General features: G+C 27.7%; 1 protein-coding gene across 3 annotated transcripts in view; it reads left to right on the top strand.

The window, feature by feature from the left end:
- Nucleotides 1-5,132: 5,132 nt before the first annotated feature.
- Nucleotides 5,133-27,617, top strand: part of LOC112693857 — a 61,309-nt gene continuing 38,824 nt past the window's right edge. For all 3 annotated transcript variants that reach the window (XM_025569105.1, XM_025569104.1, XM_025569103.1), the window contains exons 1-10: nucleotides 5,133-5,270; nucleotides 6,255-6,272; nucleotides 12,130-12,174; nucleotides 13,415-13,447; nucleotides 13,693-13,731; nucleotides 18,044-18,085; nucleotides 19,139-19,174; nucleotides 19,719-19,739; nucleotides 20,192-20,224; nucleotides 22,865-22,906. In XM_025569105.1, coding sequence (XP_025424890.1) covers nucleotides 5,204-5,270; nucleotides 6,255-6,272; nucleotides 12,130-12,174; nucleotides 13,415-13,447; nucleotides 13,693-13,731; nucleotides 18,044-18,085; nucleotides 19,139-19,174; nucleotides 19,719-19,739; nucleotides 20,192-20,224; nucleotides 22,865-22,906 — 376 coding nt within the window. In that variant the 5' untranslated portion in view covers nucleotides 5,133-5,203. The remainder of the gene's footprint in view (nucleotides 5,271-6,254; nucleotides 6,273-12,129; nucleotides 12,175-13,414; nucleotides 13,448-13,692; nucleotides 13,732-18,043; nucleotides 18,086-19,138; nucleotides 19,175-19,718; nucleotides 19,740-20,191; nucleotides 20,225-22,864; nucleotides 22,907-27,617) is intronic.

The following is a 27,617-nucleotide window of genomic DNA, read 5'->3' as shown; positions in this document are numbered from 1 at the left end:
ATCTGCGATAGCACTAAATTTTAGTGCTCGATTAGTGTTATTCAACGGTTTCCAATACACCAAATAGACTTACTTTTCCATCATACAAGATACTGTAGTTGAATATCGAAGCATAATTATTACGACTATTTATGGTGTACACAGATCCAAAAAAGTAAAATAAATAAATAAATAAAATAAAACACGAATATACGATACCATTACAAGAAAATACATTCAACGCACCGCTAAGAATCTAAAATTGTGTTTTTAAGGTACATTTCGTACCACACTGGATTGTAAACTAGATGCATTTTCATTTTAATAAAATTATAATTGGTAATTAAAAAAAAAAAAACCAAACAGAATAAATCGATTATTCTTTTACTCTGAGTTTGAAGAGTATATGTAATGAAGACACATTATTTAAATGTTTCATAAACCACTCGTATAGAGATTACCACAGAGTGGTTATTGGTGTTCATATGTAATATTTTGAAGTTTCACAGTGTGTTAATACGAATAATAATATTTATCAAAATTATTTCTAAATTTTCTTTTGAATCATGAAATGTTTATTATCATTTTTTCCTCGTATTATTTTGTAGAAATGGTTTAAATTATTTAATCAATTAAATTAATTTTATGTTTTTATAACTTTTATTCTTATAAATTTATTTTATGAAATTTGTTTTGTATTTAATTGTACCATACCAAATTTAACTAATCTTACTTTTATTCGAATTATATTAATTGTACTCTGAACTAAGTCACCAAGGTAAGTATTGGATTTTATAATTTTTTTTAAGATTTACAATAATCATTATTAGTTATGATTAATTGTGTATTTATTATGTATTTTAGATAAAACCCGATTATTTATATTTATTGCAATTATGATAATAATGTTATCACATAATATTTTGATAAGCTTAAATCATAGACCAATAAACTGAAATATAGTCAAAGCTTCCCACACTGCCAAGCCATTGATTCATCCAAACGACATAACTGAGACAAAAATAACATGTTTTGGGCTATATCATGGAGGAATTTTTTCATTAAGTTTTACATTAATCAAAGTTACACAGTTGGTTAAAGAAACAGTTAGGAATAGTATTTAATACATTTTCAAGTATTGTTAAATGAAATAATACAACATACAATATAAAGATAATGATGGTGCACCCGCTACGTGAAGTTAGCGAAGAAAGGTAAGCCCCCTTGTGACTTTTAACTGTATATAGCACTAATTTCGAAAACGGTAGGATTGAATAGCACTAATTGAGCACTAAATAATGGTGCCATAGCGGAAATTAGTGCTCGAATTTTTCCGCTAACTTCACGCACCTTCGTCAGTCGCGCGATTAGAGACGCAACAGCCCCTTGGTGGTATTGGGAATAGATTTCATTTAAATATAGGAAAAGCAGTTAAAATTAGAGTCGCGCTGCGTCAACCGCATAGGTCGCGCATTTATAGACGCGTTCTAAGGAATCGCACCTTAAACCTCTTATTTCTCACTCAGCTGCAGTCCATTGTAATTATTTCAGTCCCATGCAAAAAAAAACGTACTAAATAAACATAACTATAAGACGTACCAGTGGATTAGATCAATTCGTTCGTACTGAATCTCTTGTAAGCGAAAAGGAACCGGCCGACGACCAGACGGAATAGCAGGAATATACCGTCGGCCAACTGCGCGGTGCACGGGACGCAGGACAACTCGTTCCGGCGACATGTACATCGGGATGCCGCACACGGAACGGTTGACAGCTTTCGCGGTCGGCGGGACGAGTACGCAACGTTCACGCACAACCCGAAGTCTGCCAACCAGACGTGTCCCTGCCGGTCCAGCAGCTCGTTCTCCGTCTTGACATTGTGTGCACATACTCTAGCGCCGAGCACAGCTGCGCGAACCACTCGTACGCCACCGGTTCGGGCACGCGATCCACCTCTGCGAAGTGATCTAACACAGTGCCATCCGGGTAGTAGTCAATGTTCGTGTACACTCTGTATAACAATTTTTTGCAACAATAAATGCTCAGACAGTTGGTTTGTTTGATAAACGATAGAAACAATTGCAGTTAGCTGACCATAAAAAAAATATTGCTTCCCGCATCGGAAATCGAGCGCTTAATTTCTGATAGAGGACTGAACACGATTGTTAGACATTTTACCAATCATTTTACCTTTTCGATTTTTCAATGATTTCGTGGTACACGTTGATGTAAGGATGGTCGAATTTATGCGCGAACTTATTTTCATTGTCGATGGGTTCTTGTAAAACATCGTCCGGTACGCTATTCGAACGCCTTTTGATCACTTTAATGGCCATTCGGCTATGATGCCGTGAAGATCTAGCCGTCAAAATCACTCTGAATCCTCCATAGTCAATGCGTTCGGTTATAGTGTAACCACAATTTACCAGGGCTTTTCGTTGAATAGCATTGCTCTTCAAATAATCTCCAGACATTTTCAACAGTCAAATTATGTGGTAATTGAAAAAGATATAAAAGTATTTATAATGATTTATAGGTTATTCCAAATTATACGCTAGACAGTCAAAATTAAATCATTGACGTCTTGAGAAACAACGTCAAATCATTTTATATTGTACCCTTGGTTACCGACCGTATGGAAGAAATAATTCATAGAAGTTATAAAATAAAACAATTTATTTTATATTTAACTGACTATTTATTTTCTTAACAAAGCATTACAATTCTGGTTAATTTTGAATGTAGTATATAATATAAATATCATATTAATAGCATATTTTATCATAGTTATGGAATTGTTGTATATATGTTAAGACATAATGTACTAATATTATAAAAAGGGTATGGTGGTGTATTAATTATAATTGTATTTATATTCTCGTCCTGTTTAGGTTAATCATGTGCATATTATGGTAAAAGTACACACAACGTACAGGACTTTTATGCCCTTGTACGTATATTTTAAGGTACGTTTTCCCCTATGCGATCGCGAACACGCGACTACTGATATAGTATAAATTAAACATATAGGTAGATGGTTTGCCTCTCGCGGTCGCTATAGGTGATCTAAATTTGTTTTCACAGCGATTTATTTTTGTTTAGAAAAAAAAAAATATTATATGACACTCATTTTATGATTGATTGTTGGTTGACAGTAGTAGTGTCTTTCTACAATGAGTGCTTTAATGACCAAATTTAGTAAGTAAGTGCACTACCTACCTAAACTCAAAAAAAAAATTGAAAACCTAAACCATAATAATACAACTAAATACCTGTAGTGTTATTAAGATTATTTTTCAAAATATAAAAATATAAATTCAGAATATTATGAAAATAATATAATATTTAGATTGGGTTATTCCGAAAGCTAAACGAGCAGGCGGTTTTCCGCGACGGAACGGTATCAGTGTGTCAATATATATATATATATATTAATCCTTTAGAAAAACAAAACCAATATTAAAATCGTTAATGATTGGTAATGATTTTCAAAATTTATATAGAATTGAAAAAAGTTAAAATCGATATTTTATAACAAAATCAAAATCATTTTAATAATTAAAATGATATTATATCAAATTAATTTAAAATTCAACAGCCAACCGGTCTATTTATGTATATTGTCAATTGGTAGACATTACTATATTTGGTAATAATATTAATTATACATAATAATAAATAACTAGTACCTGTTTTGTTTTCTTAGAATATTTAAGATAAGGTATCAGCGTTCGATGAGCGATTGTTGTTTTTATACACACGATTTATTTCATATAATATACTATATATAGACATTTTGTAGTACATTACTTTGATTTTATAATAGACTATATTATAAAATCAATGGTACATTATTATGGATAAGATATGAATTTATAACACTCCATTGGCTGTCATCCGTGAGTTATACTTTTAACCTTTTAAATAGTAATTATACAATCAAATAACCTAAAATAGTTTTATTTTGTACTTTTGAAGTTTTGCTAGGCGTCGTCATATTTATCCCACTTATAGTTTAAAATATTGTTCTCATATTTAGTTAAATTATTTCTGAGTCTATAAATAAAAAACTTTATTTTACATTTTAATCATTTCACATAGATGTATCCCTAGTTTACTTCATTTAAGCTTCACTTTCATATTATGTTTTTTTCATTTTTGAGACACTTGAATAATAATTTTAGTTTGTACGAAATATTTTATAACATAAGTGATAAAAATATAGATTTAAATATATATTACCTACATCAGTAGCTTGTCGCTACAGCCTACAACACTATTATGCTAATGATATACTAAAATTTGAGAAATTATTATAAGTCATGGATAACACTCTATTGTGAACCCGAAATCGAAAAAAAATAAACAATTTCTGAAACCGAAATTGAAAAAAATGAACATCGATATTCGAATTTAAAAACGAAATTGCAAAAAATAAATATCAATATTTGAAACCAATATCGAAATTAAAAAAAACTAATATCAATAATCAAAATTGAAATTAAAATCGAAATTTTTTATTTCGATTTCAAGCCCTGGAATACATCCTAATAATATCTCTTACCTCGAATTAAAAAAAAAATGTATTTTTTTTAAACATTAAGCGTTTTACTATATAGATTAATAGCACTAAGATTCGTGAAAGATATTGAATCCGGAGTATGCCTAATATTCTTCAACAATACCATTGATTATGAATAACGAAATAAAACGAATTTGATCAAAATGTAATTTGTAGTATATTTAGGAAAACAATGAACGTTTATTGTAATAGTTTTTTAGTATAAAAAAAAAAAATTCAAAATTAATATATAAATAAATGAAAGTAAAAATGCAACGAAAATGCAGCTATTCTAACAGACAAGTGGTCAACCAATGGAACCTGTGACGTAATTTTAAAACGACTATTTTAACCAAACATAATAATCGAAAAATTATTTTAAATGAATTCATAATTTTTTCCTTTCTCTAATATTCCATAAAAATATATTTTTTTAAATTCTTCATAGATTGTCGTTGAAATATAATGGTTAGCTGTGTTTGTTCAGGTGAATATGCAGTATATTTGTGCAACTACCTTACATACATAAAATTTGTATTGCACTCCGCATAAGTTAAGTCTTATAATTAAATGCTTTAAATTATATGTGAATTGATAGCGGTAAACGTTCAATACAACTAGTTTGGTTATTCTTTTATAATTTAATTAAAAAATATTAACATAATGTTTTCAAATGTAAAATTAATTTTTCTTCTTATGACAATTTGTATTCTTGATAATACGTATGCAAGTAAGTTATATATAAATGTGAAAAACTTTGATATTGATGATTTTCATTTTTTATTGTAATTAAAAGCAAAATACAAAATTGCGTACCATTTTGTAAAAAATAAATATTAATATGAACGATCGCGGGACAACATATAACATTATATTTAAATTTAGTGTTTGAAAATTTCATGAAATTTAAAATTGTGAAATATTTCAGTAATATAACATATATATATTTTTTTTTTTTACATACATTTTATTTTTATGTATAATTGTCAAAACTTCACAATTTTATAATATTCAGGAAATCAATGATTATACCTAGAACTAAAATGTTTCGATTTATATAATTAATAATTTATAAATAACCAACATTAATATTTGTATTAGAAAAAATTTCAATGTTTTACGTTTTTTATGAAATATTTCATACTTCAAACACTATTTAGATTACTTCACTTTTTCACACTACTTGAAAAATTCAATCTATTTATTCATGTGCCCAATTTGATTCAAATAATGGTTACATTAAATTTATTCCAATGATTAAAAGTACAAATGCATAGAAAAAAATCATTATTATAAACAATAAAAAATAATATATACCTTATGCACTCAGTATCAAAGAACTCGATTCATAAAACGTATGTAGATACCTATATTAAACAAATGTATTTGGATGTAGTATGACTCAAGTACAGTTTAAAAGTATAATATTATTTTATGTGGTATCAATTTCATTTTCTGCCATTAAAGGAATCTAAAATTTAAGTCTAAAAAATGTTTAAGCAATAACGGAGAACTTAAAAATTATAAACTCATGTCATTTTAATTTTTAATTTTATTATTTCATTTTATTATAATTATTAATAATTAATTGTAAATTACATTTAATAAAATTAAATATTTAATACAAAAATACATAGAATAAAAATAAATTATTAAATTATGTATTAATACATGTGTAAGTATTATCTAATTCTATATTATTTATGTCATGCAGGTCAAACATCATGTGAAGGTATAATAAATATTAATTTTTTTTTTCTTATATATATATATATTTTTAGTGTATTAATGTTTTAAACATAATATTTATACTTCTTTATTATACAATAATTGGATAATATATATGTATACAGTGTCGGATTACCCATTAGGTGGAGTAGGCACCCGTCTTAGGGCCTCACTCATTTAAGGGGCCCTATGAAAACGGAAAACTACATATTTTTTTATTTAATAATATCTGTATTTTATTTACGAATTTACGAAACAAAAGTCACTATGAAATATAATATACTATATTTCATATATTAAATTAAGTTGTAAGTGTTATATGCAGTAATAATAATAAAATTATTTTGAAAAAAATCGAAATAATATAATAATTAATGAATTTTTCTTGCTAATAAAAAAATGTTATAAACATAATTTTATTTGTTAATAATAGTTCGTTATTATTAAAACTGTTTATTTTAATTATTGAATAGTAATGTTAAAGAATAATTAATAGTAATGTAAAAAATAATTTTGTAGGACCCAAAATGTTATTGCCTAGTGGCCCATAAATGTTTAATCCGGCACTGTATGTATAGATAAAAATGTAATAGTTATTAATAATCATGCATTAGTCATCACCAATAAATACATTCTTATAAGTAAAGTATATTAATGTTTGATATTTAACAGAATATTTATTTTGTCATACAGGCTTATTTGTATAGATTTATATTTTTCCAACTGCACAAATAAAATATATGTAAAAGTGATAAATGGTGGGCTTTACCATACACTGAATACTAACTCTATCAAACTTCTATAAAAATAACCTTTATACGAAAATTTGTCAAACTACGCGCAACTAGCCGATGATTTCACGTACTAAAATAATATATAGATTATTTTTAAATGACTTCGACAAAGTAAATTTTATTTATTTCTCAATTGGACAGTTTCGTCAAGTTAACTGCACATTTTATATTTCCTAATGCACAATTAATGTCTTACTGCACATTACAATAAAGCCTGTTGTCACCAATTGTAAATTTGAACGATATTGATAATTTAACCATAAGGATTCGTTTACTAATGTTAGTTGAAATCACATCTTAGTTACAATCGTATTCAATTAAAGATAGCCGGTATTCCCTAATATGTGGAACGGGGAATAGTAAGTTCTTACACGAGAGTAGCAGGTAAACAAATACATACGTTAGTTCCTACACATGTAATGCGTTAATTCTTATATGAATATAAAAATAAGATGTGTAAGTCAGGGACGGCTGGGTTAATATTTCAGGGCGGGAATTTTTTTTGCCAGGCCAAAAATTAACAGGGGACCAACGATTTGGTCATAAGTAAAGCTCGGATCTTAATGCGCTTAAAAAGTACTAAATATGCATGCACTTATGCGCTTAAAAATGTACAAATATGCTCTAATATTTTATAAAATTATAAATATAGAAAAGCAAAGTAATAAAATTAATTCTGATTTTTAATTTTTAATCATAATTTAAAATAATAATAATAAAATAGCATTAAAAATGTTTCTTGAATAAAAAAATTGCACTTGTAGAATGTTTAATAATAATTGAGTTATTTTCCTAGAAAAGTATTTATAGAAAATCATCGTATTTCGATGGCAGCTGTTTCTATTTGATATTTGTATACTTTATTTTAGATAAAGCTAGTAGCTAGCTATAATTTATAAATATATATATGAATATATATTATATTAAGCAATAGAGGAAAAACATTGTTTTTAATGTTAAATGGAAATTTGAAAAATACGATACAAGAATATCAAGAAAATTTTCTTAATATGAATGTATTTATTATTTTATTTTTCGAATTTTCATACTGAATTTTCAAAAATCATAAAATATGTTCTAAAAATGTAAAATCAAGATTTATGCTCTAAAATCTAAAAATCACTAAATATGCAAAAATATGCACTTAAAAATTTTGATATTTTTTGTCGTAGTTTCTTGAAATGAATTTCTAACTCACTTAGCAATATAAATCCAATGGCACAAAAAAACATGCAAATGCAACAACTTCCGAGCCCTATTCATAAGTTTGCAAAAATATTAATAATGATAAAAAACCTTTATTATTTAAAAAATATTTTCAACATTTTATGTAGATATATGAATAAAATTACACATAATATATAAGAAACTTTTTTTTATAGATGCAGTGTACACATTTTAATATAATACCTATATATTAAAATTAACTCTAAAAGTAATTCCTTTTTTACATAATTTTACATTTTTTTTTTCATAACTTCACTAGGTTCCCCAATTCTGTCGATTAAAATATCGTAATACTATATTTTTAATCTCTAAAATATTATGAGGCCATTTAACATATTTTTGTAACGGGTCAGCGGGATTTGTCCCGGTGTCCCGCCAGCCCAGTCCGCCTCTGGTTTAAGTGCATGGTAAAAAAAGAGGTACGTGTGTTAGTTCCTACAAAGCAGAAAAAAATTGTATACTTTGTAAATTTTACATAATAATAAAAATTACTTATAGTACATCTGACAGATTTGAGGTTAGCACAGGACTCAAACAGGGTGATGCCTTGTCGCCAGTTCTCTTTAACCTAGCGCTTGAGAAAGTGATCAGATCAGTGCCAATGCGACAAGGCATGGAGTTGTTATCGAATAGTACACTCCTTGCATATGCAGATGATATAGTTATAATAGGCAGTACGCGACAAGATGTAGCGATAAGAACTAATGATTTGTTAAAAGCAGCGAAGCCAATGGGTCTAGAAGTATAACAGGATAAAACCAAATATCTAGTCATGACTAGGGGAACAAAGGATATCTCGAACCTAGTAGTAGAAAACTATACCTTCCAACAAGTGGAAAACTTCAAATATCTTGGGGCAAACATAAATCAAAATAATAACATGCATAATGAAATTAAAATTAGGATATCAGCCGCTAATAAGGGTTACTACGCTTTGGAAAAATTGTTTAAGTCAAAGCTCCTCTCTAGACGATCAAAGGAACGCCTGTACTTAAGTTTCCTACGGCCAGTTCTAACATTTGCATGTGAAACATGGTTGACTACTAAAGAAGATGAGGAAAAAATGGCTTGCTGTGAAAGAAGAGTTCTTAGAAGGATTTATGGACCTATACTAGAAAATGGAGTATACAGAAGAAGAACTAATGTAGAAGTACAACAAATTTATCAAAAACCCGGTATCAACGCGTACCTTAAGAGCAAACGAATTGAGTGGGCAGGCCATGTATGGAGGTCAAATGGTATCCTAAAGAAAGTTCTGGAAGGAAAAATCAATGGAAAAAGACCTAGGGGTCGCCCTAGGCAGCGCTGGATAGACAGGGTTAATGAAGATATAAACAAGTGCGCCCAGGAATTAACTTTAGAAGATAGTATTGACAGAGATAGGTGGAAAAAAGTAGTAAAGGCAGCGAAAGTCCTTCAAGGACAAAAAAAGCTAAAGAAGAAGAAAAAGAAGAAGAATAAAAATTACTTATGTCAGAAGGTATTTTTAGTATGCTTAAGTGTTTATATTTTTTATTAAACTATATTTCATACATTAAAAGTAATAATCACCATCATTAAAAAAGTAATTTCTTAAAAAAAAAATCACATAATATATCTCATATATAAATAAATAAGATAGTACAAAATAATAAAAATGGCATTATAGAATAATTTAGGTTTATTTCTAAAACTTAAAAATTTTACACTATCGTATTGATTCATTTGGTTTTTTGTGTAATGTAAAATGTTCTCATTTATAATATCTTCTTTTTCAGCATATTTTTTTTCAGATATTTGTTTCTGTGTGGCAATTTGTGGTTCTAATTTAGATATATGTATTTATTTGAAGAACTTGATAATTTAAATAATTTTAAAAACATACAGAATTCGGTGATAAAAATGTAAATCAAAATCTGAGTGAAAACTCTCAAATGCGTTTATCGTACGTATTCTATCAGAATATCGCCCAAACTTTTAGAGGAAAAATTATGTAATTTCATACATAGTTATTAGGATTAATAGTATTAATAGTTTTTTTTCGAAAGAATTCACCATATAATACGTATGGCGTAGGACGGAAACTGACATATTTTCTGCCGTGTAGGAACTTAATAATTTCATATTTCGACATGTAGTGATAACTGTGCAGGACACTGCGACAGGTTATCACAAGTATTATTTAAAGACATCGCACGTTCTTCGTTAGTTTGAGATGATTGTGAGAGAGATAGGTACAAAAATAATAATTAAATACTTGTATTTTTAACACTTATAAAAATTGGAACTTTTATTACTTAATACGAGAAAAATATCAAGCAGTTAAAACAGCTTAATGCTATAGAATAAAAATCAGTTTAGTTTGGGTAAAGAATTATGTAATCAAGCCGATGTGAATGTAACAATTTCCAAGATGATTAATAATTTATTAAAAGGGAAAATTTACCAGCCTAACACTATCTAACTGCCTATTTTTTACCTTACATTAGGTGTCGCTCTCGTATTTATACGAGGACTCAAATGATGTTGATATATGATGACTGTATTACGATGTGCTCAATTACGTAATTTACAATATTCGACAAAATTAACTAGATAAAGAAAAATAATAAATTTGCAAATTACAGTATTCTTCAAAAGATATGAAATTATGTTTTTTAACCTTCTTACGCCTACGTACTTTATATATTAATTTACTAACTATTTTTATATAATGCAATTACGTCTAATTTATAAATGGTAATCGAGTTTACTACAGACAGTATAGAAAATAACATATCTATTTTTTCTTTTATAATTTATTTATTTATCTTAATATTTTCTTCGTCATTTAAAAAATTGAACGATAGTAAAATAAATTTATAACTTTCAATTATAGATCTATGATATAAAAATGGCTCATTAATATATCTAAAAAATGATCTACAATTGGCTTGAATAAAGATATTCTGTAATAAACATATAATCCTGAGGCAAATTAACCTGTAAATTGTATCTGTTTATTTGTTTGTAAACTATATTAGGAATATATATATTTACAATATATGTTTAAGTCATCAAATTTGCATTTTGCATTAGCAAATATAATTTTAAATTCTCTTTTGTTATTTAATCTTAGTTTTTAATCACATTTTTCACGTCGTCAGTGATTTGAATGGCTTCAACCAAATCCATATTCATTGTCTAAGAAACTACTTAATGATAAACTAATACTCAACACGTTTCTCAGTGTATAAGATGCTAGTATAAAGTCTGGTTATTATATAACACACAGCAATATGTTTGCTCCTGATGAAGCATTCTTATCAGGATAAGTACAAATTATTGATAACCTACCTATCAATTATAGTATCAAATAACTCAAGAAAAATAATTATTGAATCATGTCAGTCTACCCATATCGTTAAACATAATAATTTTAAACGGTTATAGGTTGATTGAGGAACATACATATGATATTACTTCATATAAACATTATATTTTTAGAATACTTAAAAAAATATAGAATATATTTTGCTTCTGCAAAATCGTTGTGGGGCACAGAAGACGGCAAGCGGTAGCCACAATACAGAAACAATCTTCTTTACAACCTTTTTAACCTTACTTAATTAAAGTTTAAAAAATTATTGGGATAGGGGTACAACACCTAAACCCCTTCCCCATGGCTACGTCACCGATTATTTGTATATCCAACTCTAGACATAGTATTGAATAATATAAAAAATAACCCATTTAGGTAAATGACATCCACCATTGAACGACGCTAATAACACGAAATTAATAGAAAATAAATATAATACTTATTTATGATTCTCGAACATACATATAATATAAAGTTACTCATAAATTATATATTTACAGAAAAAATAAATCAATCATTTTATCTAAGACCTTACTTAGGCAACTGTAAGTAAATCATTTTATGCACATTTATAAATGTATATTTTATTTAATTATTAAGGAAAAAAATATATAGTCTATTTTTACTTGCGATGAAAAATATTATTTAGTTAATTTTATAAATACCAATAAGTCATTTATAAATTCTAAAAAATATTTTGTCTCAACGCAACAAAAAAAAAAGAGCTAAACTAGGTCAAATGAGAAAATACAGAAATGGGTAAATTATATTGCCATATTGATCTTTCAAACTTGATACATACCATTATTACAGTATTACCATTGAAACATACCATTGTTAAAGAAAAAGATTCTAAATAAAAGATGTCAGGTAGAAAATTTTATATTTCTTATGATAGTTGATATAATTGTAAAATAAAATTTCTCATTAAATTAGGTTGAATTTTAAATGTTCTAACTTGAACAAAAATGTATCATCTAGTTAGGGAAGTAAATGATATTTAATTTAATAAGTTGCTTTTTAAATTTATATAACGTGTTAAATTCAAGTTAATTTTATATAGAAGGAAAAATTAAGTTAATTTTTATACAAACCAATTTTTAAAATAATTTTGTTTGTCTGAGAAATATTATTATAGTATGTAGATACCGATATTTTCTTATATTGTTACAAAAAAAAAAAATCAGTGAGAATAAATAAATAGATTTACTATGGATATATATATATATATATACCATATATTAAAGTATGACATTAATAGAATACCACTTGTATTTATAAAATGACTTATTAATCGTAGAAATGCTATTTTTATTAACAATGAAAAAGTATATTGAGTCGTATTAATACGAATAACAAACTCGAATGTATCTTTAATATAGTCTTTTATTGGTATCCATGAAATCGTAATGTTCATATAGAATTTGTGTCCGATATGCCAACCAGTAGACAATTACCATCGATGGTAATATAATACTGATGATTATTATTTAGCCATACAATATGTACTGTCATATAATTTTGATAATGTACATATATGTATGCTTAATATGTTACAATGTGTAAAAAAAATTTTAACTTGGATAATTTTTTTATCCACTAATGTTTAACTTAACGAAGTTAAAAAATATATTGGTTAACTTTTAACTTAACTTACTTTTTTTTAAATTAACAAAACTAACAAGTTAAAAAAAAACCTTTAACTTTCTTTAATTTACCCAGCCTTGTTTATAGTAAATTCAATATATTTCTCGTTTTAAAATGTGGTATAATTATTTTTTTAAGCAAAAAATATTGAGGATCATTGTAAATCATTACGTAAGTAAAATCAAGAAGTTAATATTTAAATTTAAATATTCGAAATCATAAATTTGTTATTGAATTTCATTGTAAAATGTAAAAATATAATAATAATAATATCTTATTGAATATAAAATAATCAAGTTTTAGTAAGAACGTGTTCATTAACAATGTTGATGAATAGTGAAAATAAATTATTGTATTTATATATTATACAATATATTTCTCAAAAAATGTGTATACAATATTTTTTGATTTCATAGAAATTAATGACATAGAAGAATTAAAAGAAACAGAGATTGGTAAGTTAAGAATAAACTTAATCATTAATTGATTGATTACGACGCATATGTCTTCTTCGTGGGGTAAATATAATCAAATATTTTATTGATTAACCCAAAATATTGGACATCATACTTTTTTTATTCATACTAGGTAATGTACCAATAATATATGAATTATCTAGTACTTAAAATAATAAGTCGATCAATCCGCAGTACGAGATTAAACTAGAACTACTTAAACGCACAGCAACATAACATACAATACTCTCCACGTGTGTTATACAGAAAATATAATTTTTGTTAAATCTGATTTTTCAAGCCACATCTGAAATAAATCGTTCCATCAACATATTATGTTTTGGGGGATAGATAACTGGCTGAAATAATATGTTGATCGATTTATTCGCGGTCGTCGAGCGTGGATTACAATTGAAGGGCTTGGAACAACAACCAGGTAAATCCACTTTTTGAAATTTTTCAGGGCTGATAAAAAACCGTTTTATTCCATGATAATCAATACTTAAGCTATTACAATTCAATTTTTCTATAATTAACATGATGAAAAATAATACTATGGACTTAGAATTTAGTCAACTTTTTCTTTTTTTTAGTCAAAAGTTGTCCAAAGTTAAGAAACCTATGGATTTATCTGGTTATTGCGCCAAACATATTGTTTTTTAAAGGTTATACTAATAGTAATTTTAAAAAAATTTACTCAAAAAATTGAAATTTTAATTTTATTACTTTGAAATATAATAAAACAGTGCCTTGAGTTTTAAATTAAATTATAACAAAACAAGTGGCACACAGACTGATTAAATTCACAACAACAAAACAAAATTTTTATTTGGTAAAATTAGTAAAATTCATTATCACAGGATTCCTTTTCCTTTTTATTTCTTAAAATACAAAATTTATGTATAACAGAAAATCATAAAAATTTTCAAACAAAATTAATCATATAAATTTAACATATTAATATTTTAACAACAAAACAAAATCTTATATTTTTCAAAAGTATTAATAATAGTATCACAAAATTCCCTTTCCTTGTTATTTCTTAAAATACAAAATTTATGTATAACAAAAAATCATAAAAATTTTCAAACAAAATTAGTCATATAAATTTAACATAATAATATTTTAACAACAAAAAAAAATCTTATGTTTGTTAAAAGTAAAAATAATAGTATCACAGGATTCCTTTTCCTATTTATTTATTTTTTTTGCTTGAGTTACATAAAAATATTAATAAAAAATAATATCATCAATATTCATAATCAGATAGATCAGGATTATTATTTGTATTGTCTTCAAACTGTCTGTAGAACCACATATGTTCAGGTGGTACATATTTCAGAGCTAGTTCCTGAACGTCTTTTAACTTCGCTGCTTTAATTTCAAGTGTTCTATGATACTATGATACGGCATTGGAATATTTTCAAATGGGCTTTTATTGTCAATTTTATGAAGTATGTAATGTTCTTTACCAGTATAATTTGCAGTAATACTGCAAAATAATCCATCAATTGAATAATCTATCTGGCGATAAGACATAATAGAAAATTTATCTTTTTTTGAGTTTGTAATGTACTTTTTAAAAAATGGTTTAAAATACTCGGAGAAATTTAAAATCATATTTTGAGTCACGTTGATGACGTAAAATTTGTTTGGGTTGGTTTCTTTTACTATTGTATGATATGTTTGTGGCAAAAATACTCGTTCTATTTTTCGTTTTTTTTGTTCAATTAACCCAAAACAACGATCGTACGGAAGGAAACTATGTCCTGGCTCAGGTCTGGCAAGTATCAGATTTTGGGTTACCAAATGACAAATTAAATTTCTTATTAAAATAATCTGAAAAAAACTCGTATTTCACAATAGGCTTAACTTTTTCTCCGTTTTTTAATTTTTCAAAAATGTCTTGTTCGTGTTTTTCCAAATATTATTTGTACATTTTACTGATACTTAGTTCAGGAGACAAATATCGCTTTTCATTATTATCTTGCCTACTATAGTGTGAAATAAGTCTTGGAAAGCTCTGAATGTGTTTTAATTTGAAATAAAATTTGATCAGAAATTTTTGAAGGCCAGTTTGCGTGTTTTCCGCGTAGATCTTTAGAACTAGGATTATTTTGTTTTATATTTGAAAAAAGTCTTTCTACAACTGCTTTACGCACACTAAATATCGAACAAAATGCATTTTTACAAACTACTATTTCGTTTGTACCGTCAATACGCACTTTATAGACGCATGCGAAAGACCGATTAGGTTTTTCATTAGTTATAGGCCGACGTCTAACAATATTATTAACAGTAATCAATCCAGCTAAAAACGTATCCTGTTTTACCTTGTTGCCAATATCATTAAACAACTTTGAAAGTAAGACTTTTTTGTTCATCTGTTACGTTTTTGAAACACTCCATTTTACATGTACACTGAGGACCAGTTTTTCTCGGTGGTACTATTTTTTTTTTTAAACTTGTATGGACTTTTCCTTCAGCACGCATCACTTTTGCAATATTCCTTTTCCAAAATACTGGATTTGCAACTCTTTTTTTGCCTTTAATAGTAACATTTTCGTCAATTTCGACCTCACTATTTTCTACCTCAACACTTACATTATTTTCACATTCGTTATTTGCTGACAATAAATTATTTTCGGTTACATTTTCATTATCTCTTGTTAATAAAATATTACCTCCTCCATTTTTAACCTTAGTACCATTATCTTCAGCATAAACTAAAAGATCAAATCCGTCCAAAGTATTATCGGGTAAAATATTTTCACTTACTATGTAATCGGGGTCGAGATAATCATCATCTTCAGAAAATTCGAAAGAGTTGTCTAGAGCATTAAGAATTTCTTCATCATCCATTTTATTTAAATAAAAAACACTTTAAATAATATAAATTAAATACTTAATAACAATATTAAATAACAAATAATAAAATGTATTAATATAAAGCGTTAATTTTGAAGTTTTGAACACTATATCAGAAGATAACAGAATAATATGTTTTAGTAAATAATAATACTATTTGATATGGATATCATGTGGTAAATGCAGTGTGACCACATTGGAGCAATAACCAGATAAATCCGGATTTATCTGATTGTTGCACCAAAAATAAAAACAAGATAAATCCAATTCCATCATAAGCTATGTTTATATATATATCGGATTTAACTGGTTGTTGCACCATAATGTATTACATTTCTTCCTGTACAATAATTCATGAAAAAGTGTATTTTCGAAAAAAGTGGATTTACCTGGTTGTTGTTCCATGCCCTTCTATTACGATATCGTAGTCATGGGTGTTAGAAATGATTATATTTATATATTATCAACGGTGATTGTAGTCCATTCGGCTGACCGTATTTCGAATGCACTCGTATAAAATTTGTATCGGTTGTACACCCCGACACGGTCGCGATGCGCGTTACGCTGTTGTCCTAACTGAATCCGTGCGTTGCGGCTATACGTTCGCCCGCAACGCAACGTATTGTTGGCAAAATTGACGTCGATGAATTCGTACGTGCAAAAGGTTGTGCAAAATAACAATACAGCCGAAGAGATGTCGTTAATCAACCAACAATGTAAAATGTTATTATGTTCTATTGCTTTAGCTAGTATTCACTATAAATTACAGTTTAAATTTAAATTACTTGATATTCATAGTTCTTTGGATACAGAATCCCACTGCCTGTCTGTCACTACGCGATCTTTTTATTTAGGTTTCCTCTTATCCTAAAGTTCCGGTATTTTTTGTACTTCAGAAATAAGAAGTTCCATTTTGTAATTAATACAAAAGTTCAAATTCGAATACACGAATGTACTCGTACAAAAATTTCGTCTTGACCGCACAACGTTGTGTTGGAAAATAGAACAAGTTCTATTATGTGCGGTGCGTTAAAACGCATCGCACGCATGTTATGACCAAATAGGACATGTCTGTACTTGATTGCAGATTACTCGCAAATTTTTTATGATTTAATTTCATATTTGTGTGTGATATAGTATTATAAAAAAAGAAAAATTGTTTATAAATCAAAGCGTCAGTTCGAAATTATTTATTCTAACACCCGCTTTGGCCCAAACAGTTACATAAACCATGATAAATATAAATAAATTGAAATATAAATGAAAATATTACATTTATAAATCAATGAATGTGTGGTCTGGAGTATTATTATGTATGCACGACCGGTTTCGATTTTATTGACTTATATAGTAATCTAGGAGTATTAATTAATTACTAGTTTTTGTTTTATTTTATTATTTTACTATATTTATATCTATATTTTTTATTAACATAATTTTTTAGGTGTTGTTTACAGATATGTGAAATATCTGCATTACCGTACAGGTAAAAAAAAAATATTTATTTTAACAATACATGATATTGGGGACGTGTAGTTTTTTGAAGGGCTATAATCCACTCCCTTCAGTAGCGTACCTGTGGGGGGCAACAGGAGAATGTGTTCCCCCCTCGAGAAGTTTTTTAATGCCATAATGCAAATTAATTGTTCAGCTTAAATAATGTAAATTATAAATATTTTTAATTTTCACTGATTATAATCATGTTTGATATCAAATGTTTTTGATATCACTTATCAATGTAATATAAAATATTAATATTCGACCGAATGGGGTTTAGGAGTGATGGTCACATATAGTTACTATTTTATAATGTGGTTATCATTGATATCAGATGATCAACATGAGTTTTAAGTATTTAATAATAATTTATAATAAAGTTTTAGATTATATTATAACTATAAAAAATTGTGCAATTAATGTATGCCCCCTTCCCCCAAAAAAAAAAAAAAAAATGTTTCACAGGTACGCCACTGTCTCCCCTAATACTCAAACCGTTAAAGTTTAATTTAAAAAACCAATTTTATTTTAGAATTAGAATTTATATTTGAATTATTATTGTATATAACCATACTGATAAGATCACCATAATATATTTATATAATGTAGAAAATTATTCTGTTTTATTATTAAATAATACTATATTAAATTATATTTTCTCTTAGTTTCTATTAATCGGGACAAACTGTATGTACGGACCCCGGGACATGCCTTTAAATCCCGTACCATCTCGGTCAAACCGGGACGAATGGCATGCCTACTAATAATAATGACATTTACTGGTTACTTAGTTAATATAAATGGTCACGTAATTGTGATAATAATCAAAAATAAAATGTTGAACATGCGCCCATCTTAATTATTTTTCTATAATATAACATTAAATAATAATTTTTAAATATCAAAGTTTTATTTATTATCCGTAAATACCTAAAAAGTCAATTTAAAACTCGAAAAATAAACATTGTTAGTTATAATTATTGAATACTGTAAGAAATAATAATCTATAGAATTTATACTATCTATACTACTTAATTTATAGAAGGACCGATAGAAGTACAAGAATGGTGTGATACGTGTAAGTTCAAATAAATATTATTGTGAGATTATATATTTTAAATTGGTTTCTTCTTAATAATATTTCAATCACTCATATTTTATAACTATCTTGGTATTTAAAAATAATTGAATAATATAGCCCGTCAAACAATATCATTACAACTTTTATTTGTTCAAAAATAACGAAAATCATAGTTTTCCACATAAACAGCTATTTTCACGATTGTTTATAAACATTAAATGTCTAGCGTATATATGTATATGTATATGCATAGGGATAAATATAAGGGGACAAATACTCGCCTACACCAAAATTATTTAAACGCAGTGCGCTGCTTGTATAAATATATATATTTATAAATTATAACTTATATTGCAGTATTTCATATTCCATATTATAATTATTACTTATTAAATGTATGAATATTTTACCATTACAATTATTTTTTTAGTTTTATTTTTACATAGACCACCTACCCCATATTTTCATAAATCACGTGATTCAGATGTAACCCCTTTGTGCCACCATTGAACGAGTATATTGAGTTTTTGTTTTAATATAGATGAAGAAAAGACTTGCGTAGGTAAGAATACAAACAAAATTTGATTGATATGTATTTTAGAAAGTCGATTATCATAACAGAGAGTATCTTAAACATTTTATTGTAAAATACTTATATATATTAGTAAGTGTATACAATATATAGTAATAGTAATATATACGATTTATTTTCATTAATTGATTGCTTTATTAAGCTGTTCTACTTCCTCGACAGTTTCTGGATTCAAAGAATTCCAACATTTTAAACTGAATATCTAAATAATGTTAATTATTTTTAGTAAAATATCATCAATAATTAAAACTCTACGAGTTAAATTTTTTATTTTTTTATTTTTCGTAAATAAAAATAAGTTCCTTATGCATAATAAAAATTATTAAAACCATGATCAAAATTATTTCCTAATCTGTTGTTAGTAAGTAATGCATATTTATACTTTATTAGCTTCCATGCACTAAAATTTAAAATCTTAATAGATTCATTTAACGATTTTCATTCCTTCAAAAATTGTGAGTATATTATTAGTGTATAACAATTTAAGACACTATTTTAAAAACTAAATCAGGCATACATTTTCATTTATTACTGTTCCTTAAATTACACTGTTTACTTTTAGATGAGCTGCATGTCCCCAGCCCCCCCCCCCCACTACCTCGAACTTTCGAGTTCAAATTTTTACATTCGTTTGTATTTTGTTTGTGCTTATTTGTGCTTAATCCGTTTCCGAGATGTTAAACATTGAAGGAGAGAGGGGCCTAAGGACTTAGCCTCCCCATTAATCAATTTTTTATTTCATATTGATCTGTTCATTTATTCCACGTTTGTGCAGATTTGTGATCAAATTTCAGCAGAAAATTCTGATTTACTTGGGATTTTTTTTTATAATGACCCACTTTATTTATTTTTTTTTTAAATTAATTTGTGTACAAAAATTTAAAAATTCGACATTTTTACGTGTATTTTAAAATAATAAGAGCTTTTATTTCCAAAACTCCGAAGTGATATAATCATTATTGATGAATTTTCATTTTAAAAAAACTTAATAATAATAATATCATAACACGTTTTTACAATTGTATGAAACCTTTTTTATTTTGTCATTTTTAAATTTAGGTAGACTTTTAAGCGACCATTTTATCCAGCCATGGAATTTTAGAACTGACAGGCTACTGCGAATTCGCACTGAAATTTATGTGTACCTACGTGTGTAACCGTAAACACGGTTTGTAAACAATACTCTTAAAAAAGTATTAAGATACTAATACTAGTATTCGATTAAAAAGTATTAAAAATACTTTTAAAATACTATTATTAAAATGTATTTTACGAATACTCACAAAGTATTTGAATACAAATCAATTCAAATCAAATCAATATCAAATCAATACAATTTTTTTAATTTTACGCTATATAATGTATATGTATATTGTACACCAGTATAGGTATAGGTATAGGTATATCTATTATGTTACTATTTTCCATGGATCTTAATAATTATTATAACATGTTTGACTATTTAGAGATAAATATATTTGCATAATTTTTTTATTATTGTTAAATATAGCAGAATGCAAAATAAATTCGTTTCTTGGTGTCGTGATATCAGATCTAAAATTTGAAAGTAATATATTGCATATATTACATATATATATTTTTGCATGTTTGATAGATTTTGCAGGAGAGTGCATATTTTAAAATTTTTATGTTTATTTTGCATACTTTGATAAATTTTTTAAATTTAAAATTAAGAACTAAAGATACATATCAATTTTTATATCAATACATATCGATTTTCAATCGATCGAAAAAAAAATATATTAAGAGGACTTAATACTTCCAATAATACACTATCTGCAAGCTACCTCTCGTATCTCGTTATAATTTTTGTTAAAGTATAAATAATAATAAGTACTATAACCCGTATCGATCGTATAACCCGCTGGATATCAATCGGATGTCGATAAAGATAATAGTAGATATAGAATTACAGATTGTTTGTTTAGTGTTCAGTTCAGTCGATTATTATCCGTCGTTGTTTTTACGTCTTGCAACCACACAACGTCGATTCATACGTAAAACGTCGTACGTGTATACTTTGTAACATTGTGTAATGCCAAAAGTACAACAGTTTACGAGTAGCCGAATAAACGAACAGGTCAATAATAAATAAAAAATTGGTTACTTACATATAATTAATTCACTTTATAAAATGTGTTAATAAAACAATATACACTAAAAGTTTGTTTGAATATATTTTGAATTTATTAAGCATGTCCTTAGGTCCCTCCCTCCTTCAATTTTTAACATCTCGGAAATGGGTTAAGCACAAACGACAGAAATATAAGCACAAACGAAATACAAACGACTGTAAAAATGTGAACTCTAAAGTCCGAGGTAGTGGAGGGGCTGAGCATGTCCCTAGCCCCTCCACATTGAAAGTTCGATAACTCAGAAACGAGTTAAGCACAAACGACGGGAATAAAAGCACAAACAAGCACAAATGACTGTAAAAATTTGAACTCGAAAGTCTGAGGTGGAGCGGCTGGGGACATGCAGCTTTTTAGATGATCTAACCATTTAACACTCTTTTTCGTTGTGTTATTATTACTGTTCCAGAATTTTAGCTAAATGATTTACCTTTAAATTTATCGATTTTTAAACTCATTTTTTTATTTTAAAAATGTTTTTAATTGTCCCTAGAAATTATGATTTCCCCGTTAAATACATTTGAACATTTACATGCTGTACCTAATAAATAAACAAGTTATTTTTGTTCAGCATTCACCTTTAAAAACTCTATGTCTGATTTTAATAATTATTATTATTATTATTATCAGTCGCTGCCCCTCGCTTATGAAATCTAATAGCAACATTCTACCCCATTAAATTAATACTTAATTTATCCCAGTTAACTTGCCAAGTCAATTGTTTTTTTTCCTTCCTATACTTCTAAAAGTAAACTTATGTTACAGTTATTTCTTTTTTATAATATACTATTATATACTGCCCTTACATCGTCTGATTCTGGATGTTTTATTTTTAATCATAAGTGATATAAATAATACACTAGTAACTTCTAATGTAATTTTAGGATTTAAAATGATTGAAAATTGTAAAACAAAAATATAAAAACTATTAATTTTTTTAAGGCACTACAATAGAATGTGTAGTTGAAAATATCAACAAATTTGGTAAGTTATACAAAAAAAAAAAACATTTTTAAAATCATGTAGAGTCCTTATGTGTAGATACCCTAAAACATTGAATCTACAAAAATCCTATTTAAATAGCAGTGTTGGGATTATCTAGATAAATTATCTGGATAAAATGTTTGTTATCTTTATCTTATCTATATAATAAAAAATGAACCATTGAAAATTATTGAAAAAATTATCGGAAATAAAAAAATCACTCATCTAGAAGATTTTAGATAAATTATTAGAGATCGTAAAGATATTTTTCAGTTTTCCAAAAATTTTCCATACTAGTGCTAGTAGACACATTTGTTCGTTATTATTACATTTGTTTTATACAGTAATCACTATTCGCTAATCGGTATATAATATTATCAAAAATAGTGTTTATTTCAGTATTTATTCTCATTTATCATTGATGTGTTCACTATTACTTGTTCAGAAGAATAGCTTATCGTTAGTTTGCGATTGTTATTCTAAAAATAAAATATTTATTCCAATAAAACATGGAAATAATCAAGTAACACAATATTATGAAATATATGATACTGGTATAATACCCTTTGGCTACAGCACTACTAAATTCTAAAGTACTATCTGAAGTCCCGTGGATATTACCACTCAATTCAATGAATTGTTCGATAAAAGACTATTTATATTACACTATACATGGCGGAGCAATAATGCAATCGGAGAAACATAATAAATATTTTAGTCCCCAAAATTGAATAAATATATAACAACGTCTGTACACCTATCGACCTATCTATGGAAATTAACTGTGACTGTCTTACAATATATTTTGGCATTTTTTTAATACTAAGAACACGTCTATATAATATAATTGGCAATTGCCGAATTCCGTCCCGGGTTGCTGAAAATGACCGAATTCCGTCCCGGAGGCGGAGCAACTATGTCCGAATTCCGTCCCGACTAGTCTTGGACGGTATTAATATAAGTTCAATTTTATAGAACTTCAAGAGGCTTCACCTGACATCACACGTATCGTTTTTTTGTATTATCGCAATTATTCGCAATAAAAACGGAAACGATTTATATACTATGTATTGTGTATACCAAAGTCAGGTGTCGTCTAAGTTTTTACCAGCCTATTTCAAATCTAAAAAATAATAATTAAAAAAAAAAAATAATTTAAATACTAATTACACATAACATATATTATACTTATACTCTTGAATTTATTAAAATACTTATATGACTGTCATATTTATACATAAATGGCATATACTATAAGTGGAGTTTTTTTTTGCTCTGTATGTCAATAATAAATCAATAAGGCTGTTTTGCCGGATTTTACATTTTTAAACATGCCAGCAAAACTGCCAGTCCTAAGCCTGGAAAAAATGTGAAGGAAAATATTACTGCCAAATATATCATAGTTACAGGTAGTAGGACGGAATTCAGACATAGTTGCTCCGCCTCCGGGACGGAATTCGGTCTTCAATTATGGAATCATAGGGGGCCCGGGACGGAATTCGGTACCAGCCATATAATTGATGTTTAAAAATTTAATGAAGTAGTATTAATGCTTAAGGGGCCTCACTACTATTTCTTTTTTTAACAAAAACTACTGTTTCTAATTCCAACGCTACGGGTCGACAATTATCACGATTCATTCTGAAAAAATATACGGATTCTCCGTAATATGTATAAGGGACGATCGAGCCACATTTTTAATTTTTGTAATTTGAATTGCAATAAATATTGTTAAAAATTCAAAAAAAAATACAGAATTTCAAACTTAAATATTTAATTAACTAAATACAATTTTTAAAATGTGCCTCGATCGATCCCTCGTACATGTTGTAGAAAAAAAGAATGTTTTTTCAGAGTGCAAATCGAGATGATTGTTGCGACGTATTGTTTGAATTAGAATCGTACGTTAGAATGAAAAATAAAATGTGTAAATAAAGTAATGAGATTAATTTTTTATAATTTTTTTATTGAATTAAAGTGACTACTTTATATTATCTCCTTCAAAGTAATTGCCCTGAAAATTCACACAACACTGGAGTCGATGTTTCCATTGTTCGTAGCAGTTCTGGAACTCAGTTACTGGAATAGCTTTCAGTTGATCGGTCTCAGACATTTTAATATTTTCTAGTATCCCAAAATGTTGTCCTTTAAGGTGAATATTTATTTTTGGAAACAGAAAAAAATCACAAGGACTCAAGTCAGCTGAATAGAGGAATTGAGAGGCCACGGGAATATTTTTGGTTGCCAAAAATTGGTTAATTGAAATGTCTGTGTGACAAGGTGCATTGTCGTGATGCAGCACCCAGGTGTTTTTGATGTTTGGTCTCACCCGAATGACCTTTTTTCGAAGTCTTTTAAGAACTTCTTTATAAAAGTGTTGGTTGACTGTTTGGCCATGAGGTACAAACTCCTTGAAAATTATTCCCTGGCTGTAAAAGAAGCAAATCAGCATCGTTTTGATTTTTGACTTGCTCATTCTTCCTTCTTTTTACCTCGGTGAATCGGATGTGTGCCATTCTTAGCTCTAGCGCTTTGTTTCTGGGTCGTACTCGAAAACCCAAGACTCGTCTCCATTCTAAGAAAGAATGGTTATTTTCAATCTGCTCCAAGAAATCGAGACACCAGTCCTTCCTGTTGTCCTTTTGGTCTTGTGATAACATTTTCGGAACCATTTTTACGCAGATTTTTCTCATCTCCAAATCAACTGTCAAAATTTGATGAACGGTGATATGAGATAATCCCAACTGTTCTTCAATCATTATGACCGTCAATCGATGATCGGATCGGACAAGATCTCGAACTTGGATGATGTTTTCATCATTTTTTGCAGTTGAAGGTCTTCCACTGCGAGGTTAATCTTCAATCAGCTCTATGCCTTCTGAAAATACTTTAAACCACCTAAAAACCTGAGTCCTTGAAAGCATACTTTCTCCATAAGCTTGTTGAAGCTTTTGAAAAGTTTCTGTCGCACTGTGACCAAGTTTAAGACAAAGCACATCGTTGCTCAAAATTGTCGTCACCCATTATTAGAACGTACTAAAAAGAACTTACGAATATAATCGCCACAGGCTAACACGTGATACTACGAAGTTCAAACTCGTACTGAAGGTTCATTACATGTTTATCTATAACCCTTTTCAATCGGAAAGCCATTAGTGCTGCCAGATAACTAGCTACGCTATCATTCTCATTATTTTATTTACACACCTCGTACCTGGGCATTTGTAAAGTCCACCAGAATAAAAAGGTAATAAAAGTTCGAATGTAAACTCTGCCGGTTTTTTTCCTTACCTGTAATTGATATATGTAAACTCCGCCAGTTTTTTTTTGTGTTTTACATTGATATTTATATAGATGATATTGTTATTGATAAAATCTAAGAAATTAATTGTATAAAAGTTAACGGAATGTTCATATTTTTACTAAAGTTCTTACCGAATTTCAAACTCATACTATGCAGTGCAGTAATAGAACATTTCGTTATTATTACCTTCACTGATTATGATTATCAGAGTTCGTATTTTGTAGGAATTTTCTTTTTTTCCTATTAGGCTAAAACGAAGCAATGTAAGATTTAAATGGAATTTGTTGTTTTCCCATTTATACTTATTATTTTATTTATTTATTTTTTTGTTTATATTACAATCTTTATATTAGGTTCCATATATTTTTGTTGTAAAGACAGTGCTCGAATTGGAGTGGGGGTGCAGGGGGACGGAACTCCTCTACTATTTTTTTTTTTTTGCGTACCCCAACTATATTTTTTCACCGGAACAGGGAGACGCCACATTCATCCTAATTGATGTCCAAAATAATTTTTATGTAGATTTCAATTTACGTCAATTGGAAAATAAATTTTAAAATTTATAATATCAAAACTATTTTTATAATTAAAGATTATATGGTGGTTATGATAAGGGACAACATCGTTATTTCTGAAACAATATAAATAGTAATGTCTGTAAATTTGGTGTATTATACTTTATACATTATATCGACGATATCGTCATTTCGGAAAAAAATAAATGCCTTCACCACAACCTTAGACTAATCTTCTAAGACCGTGGCCCGCACTAAAGAGTAAAAATAAATAAAAACAAAAACCAAATATATGATTATATCATTCGATTCATGAGACTGCCTGATCGCCTACAATTACCTATGTTAATTATTATTTTATTTTTATTTTCCATTGTAACATATGGGATGTTGGTATTGCTATCAAAATATATTATATTTGGAATTAAAATATTTATTTAGCTGAAAAATGGTATTCAAAATATATTTAAGGTTGGTGGAGGGGGGAAGAGGGACGAAGCCCCCCACGGGTCTGTGTCAAATAATTGCGTACGTGGAACGCAGTTTTCAAATTGTTAGGTTGAACTCCTCTACTTAATTTTTCCCAATTCGATCACTGTCTAAAGATGACCGAGATTCAGCGATTTATATACTTTAAACTCTAACAGGCAAGATGATTTTTTCCTATTAATATGACGAATAAATTTGAATAATAAATTTATATAAATATAATTATAAATTTATAAAAAATTTTAATAAAATAGTAGAAATTACTTTGCACGGCAAACTATTTGCAAGCTATTTTTTTTTATTAATTACTGTTGTGCATCAAAAACATGGGTATCTAATTTATGATAAACTATAATTCAACAAATATGGTATACTACAATAACGATTACGATGAACGACTACC

The sequence above is a fragment of the Sipha flava genome, unplaced genomic scaffold (assembly GCF_003268045.1).
Source record: "Sipha flava isolate LNK unplaced genomic scaffold, YSA_version1 118_pilon_pilon, whole genome shotgun sequence".
NCBI lineage: Eukaryota > Metazoa > Arthropoda > Insecta > Hemiptera > Aphididae > Sipha > Sipha flava.
The sequence above is the reverse complement of the archived record's forward strand: the minus strand, read 5'-3'. Positions and strand labels throughout refer to the sequence as shown.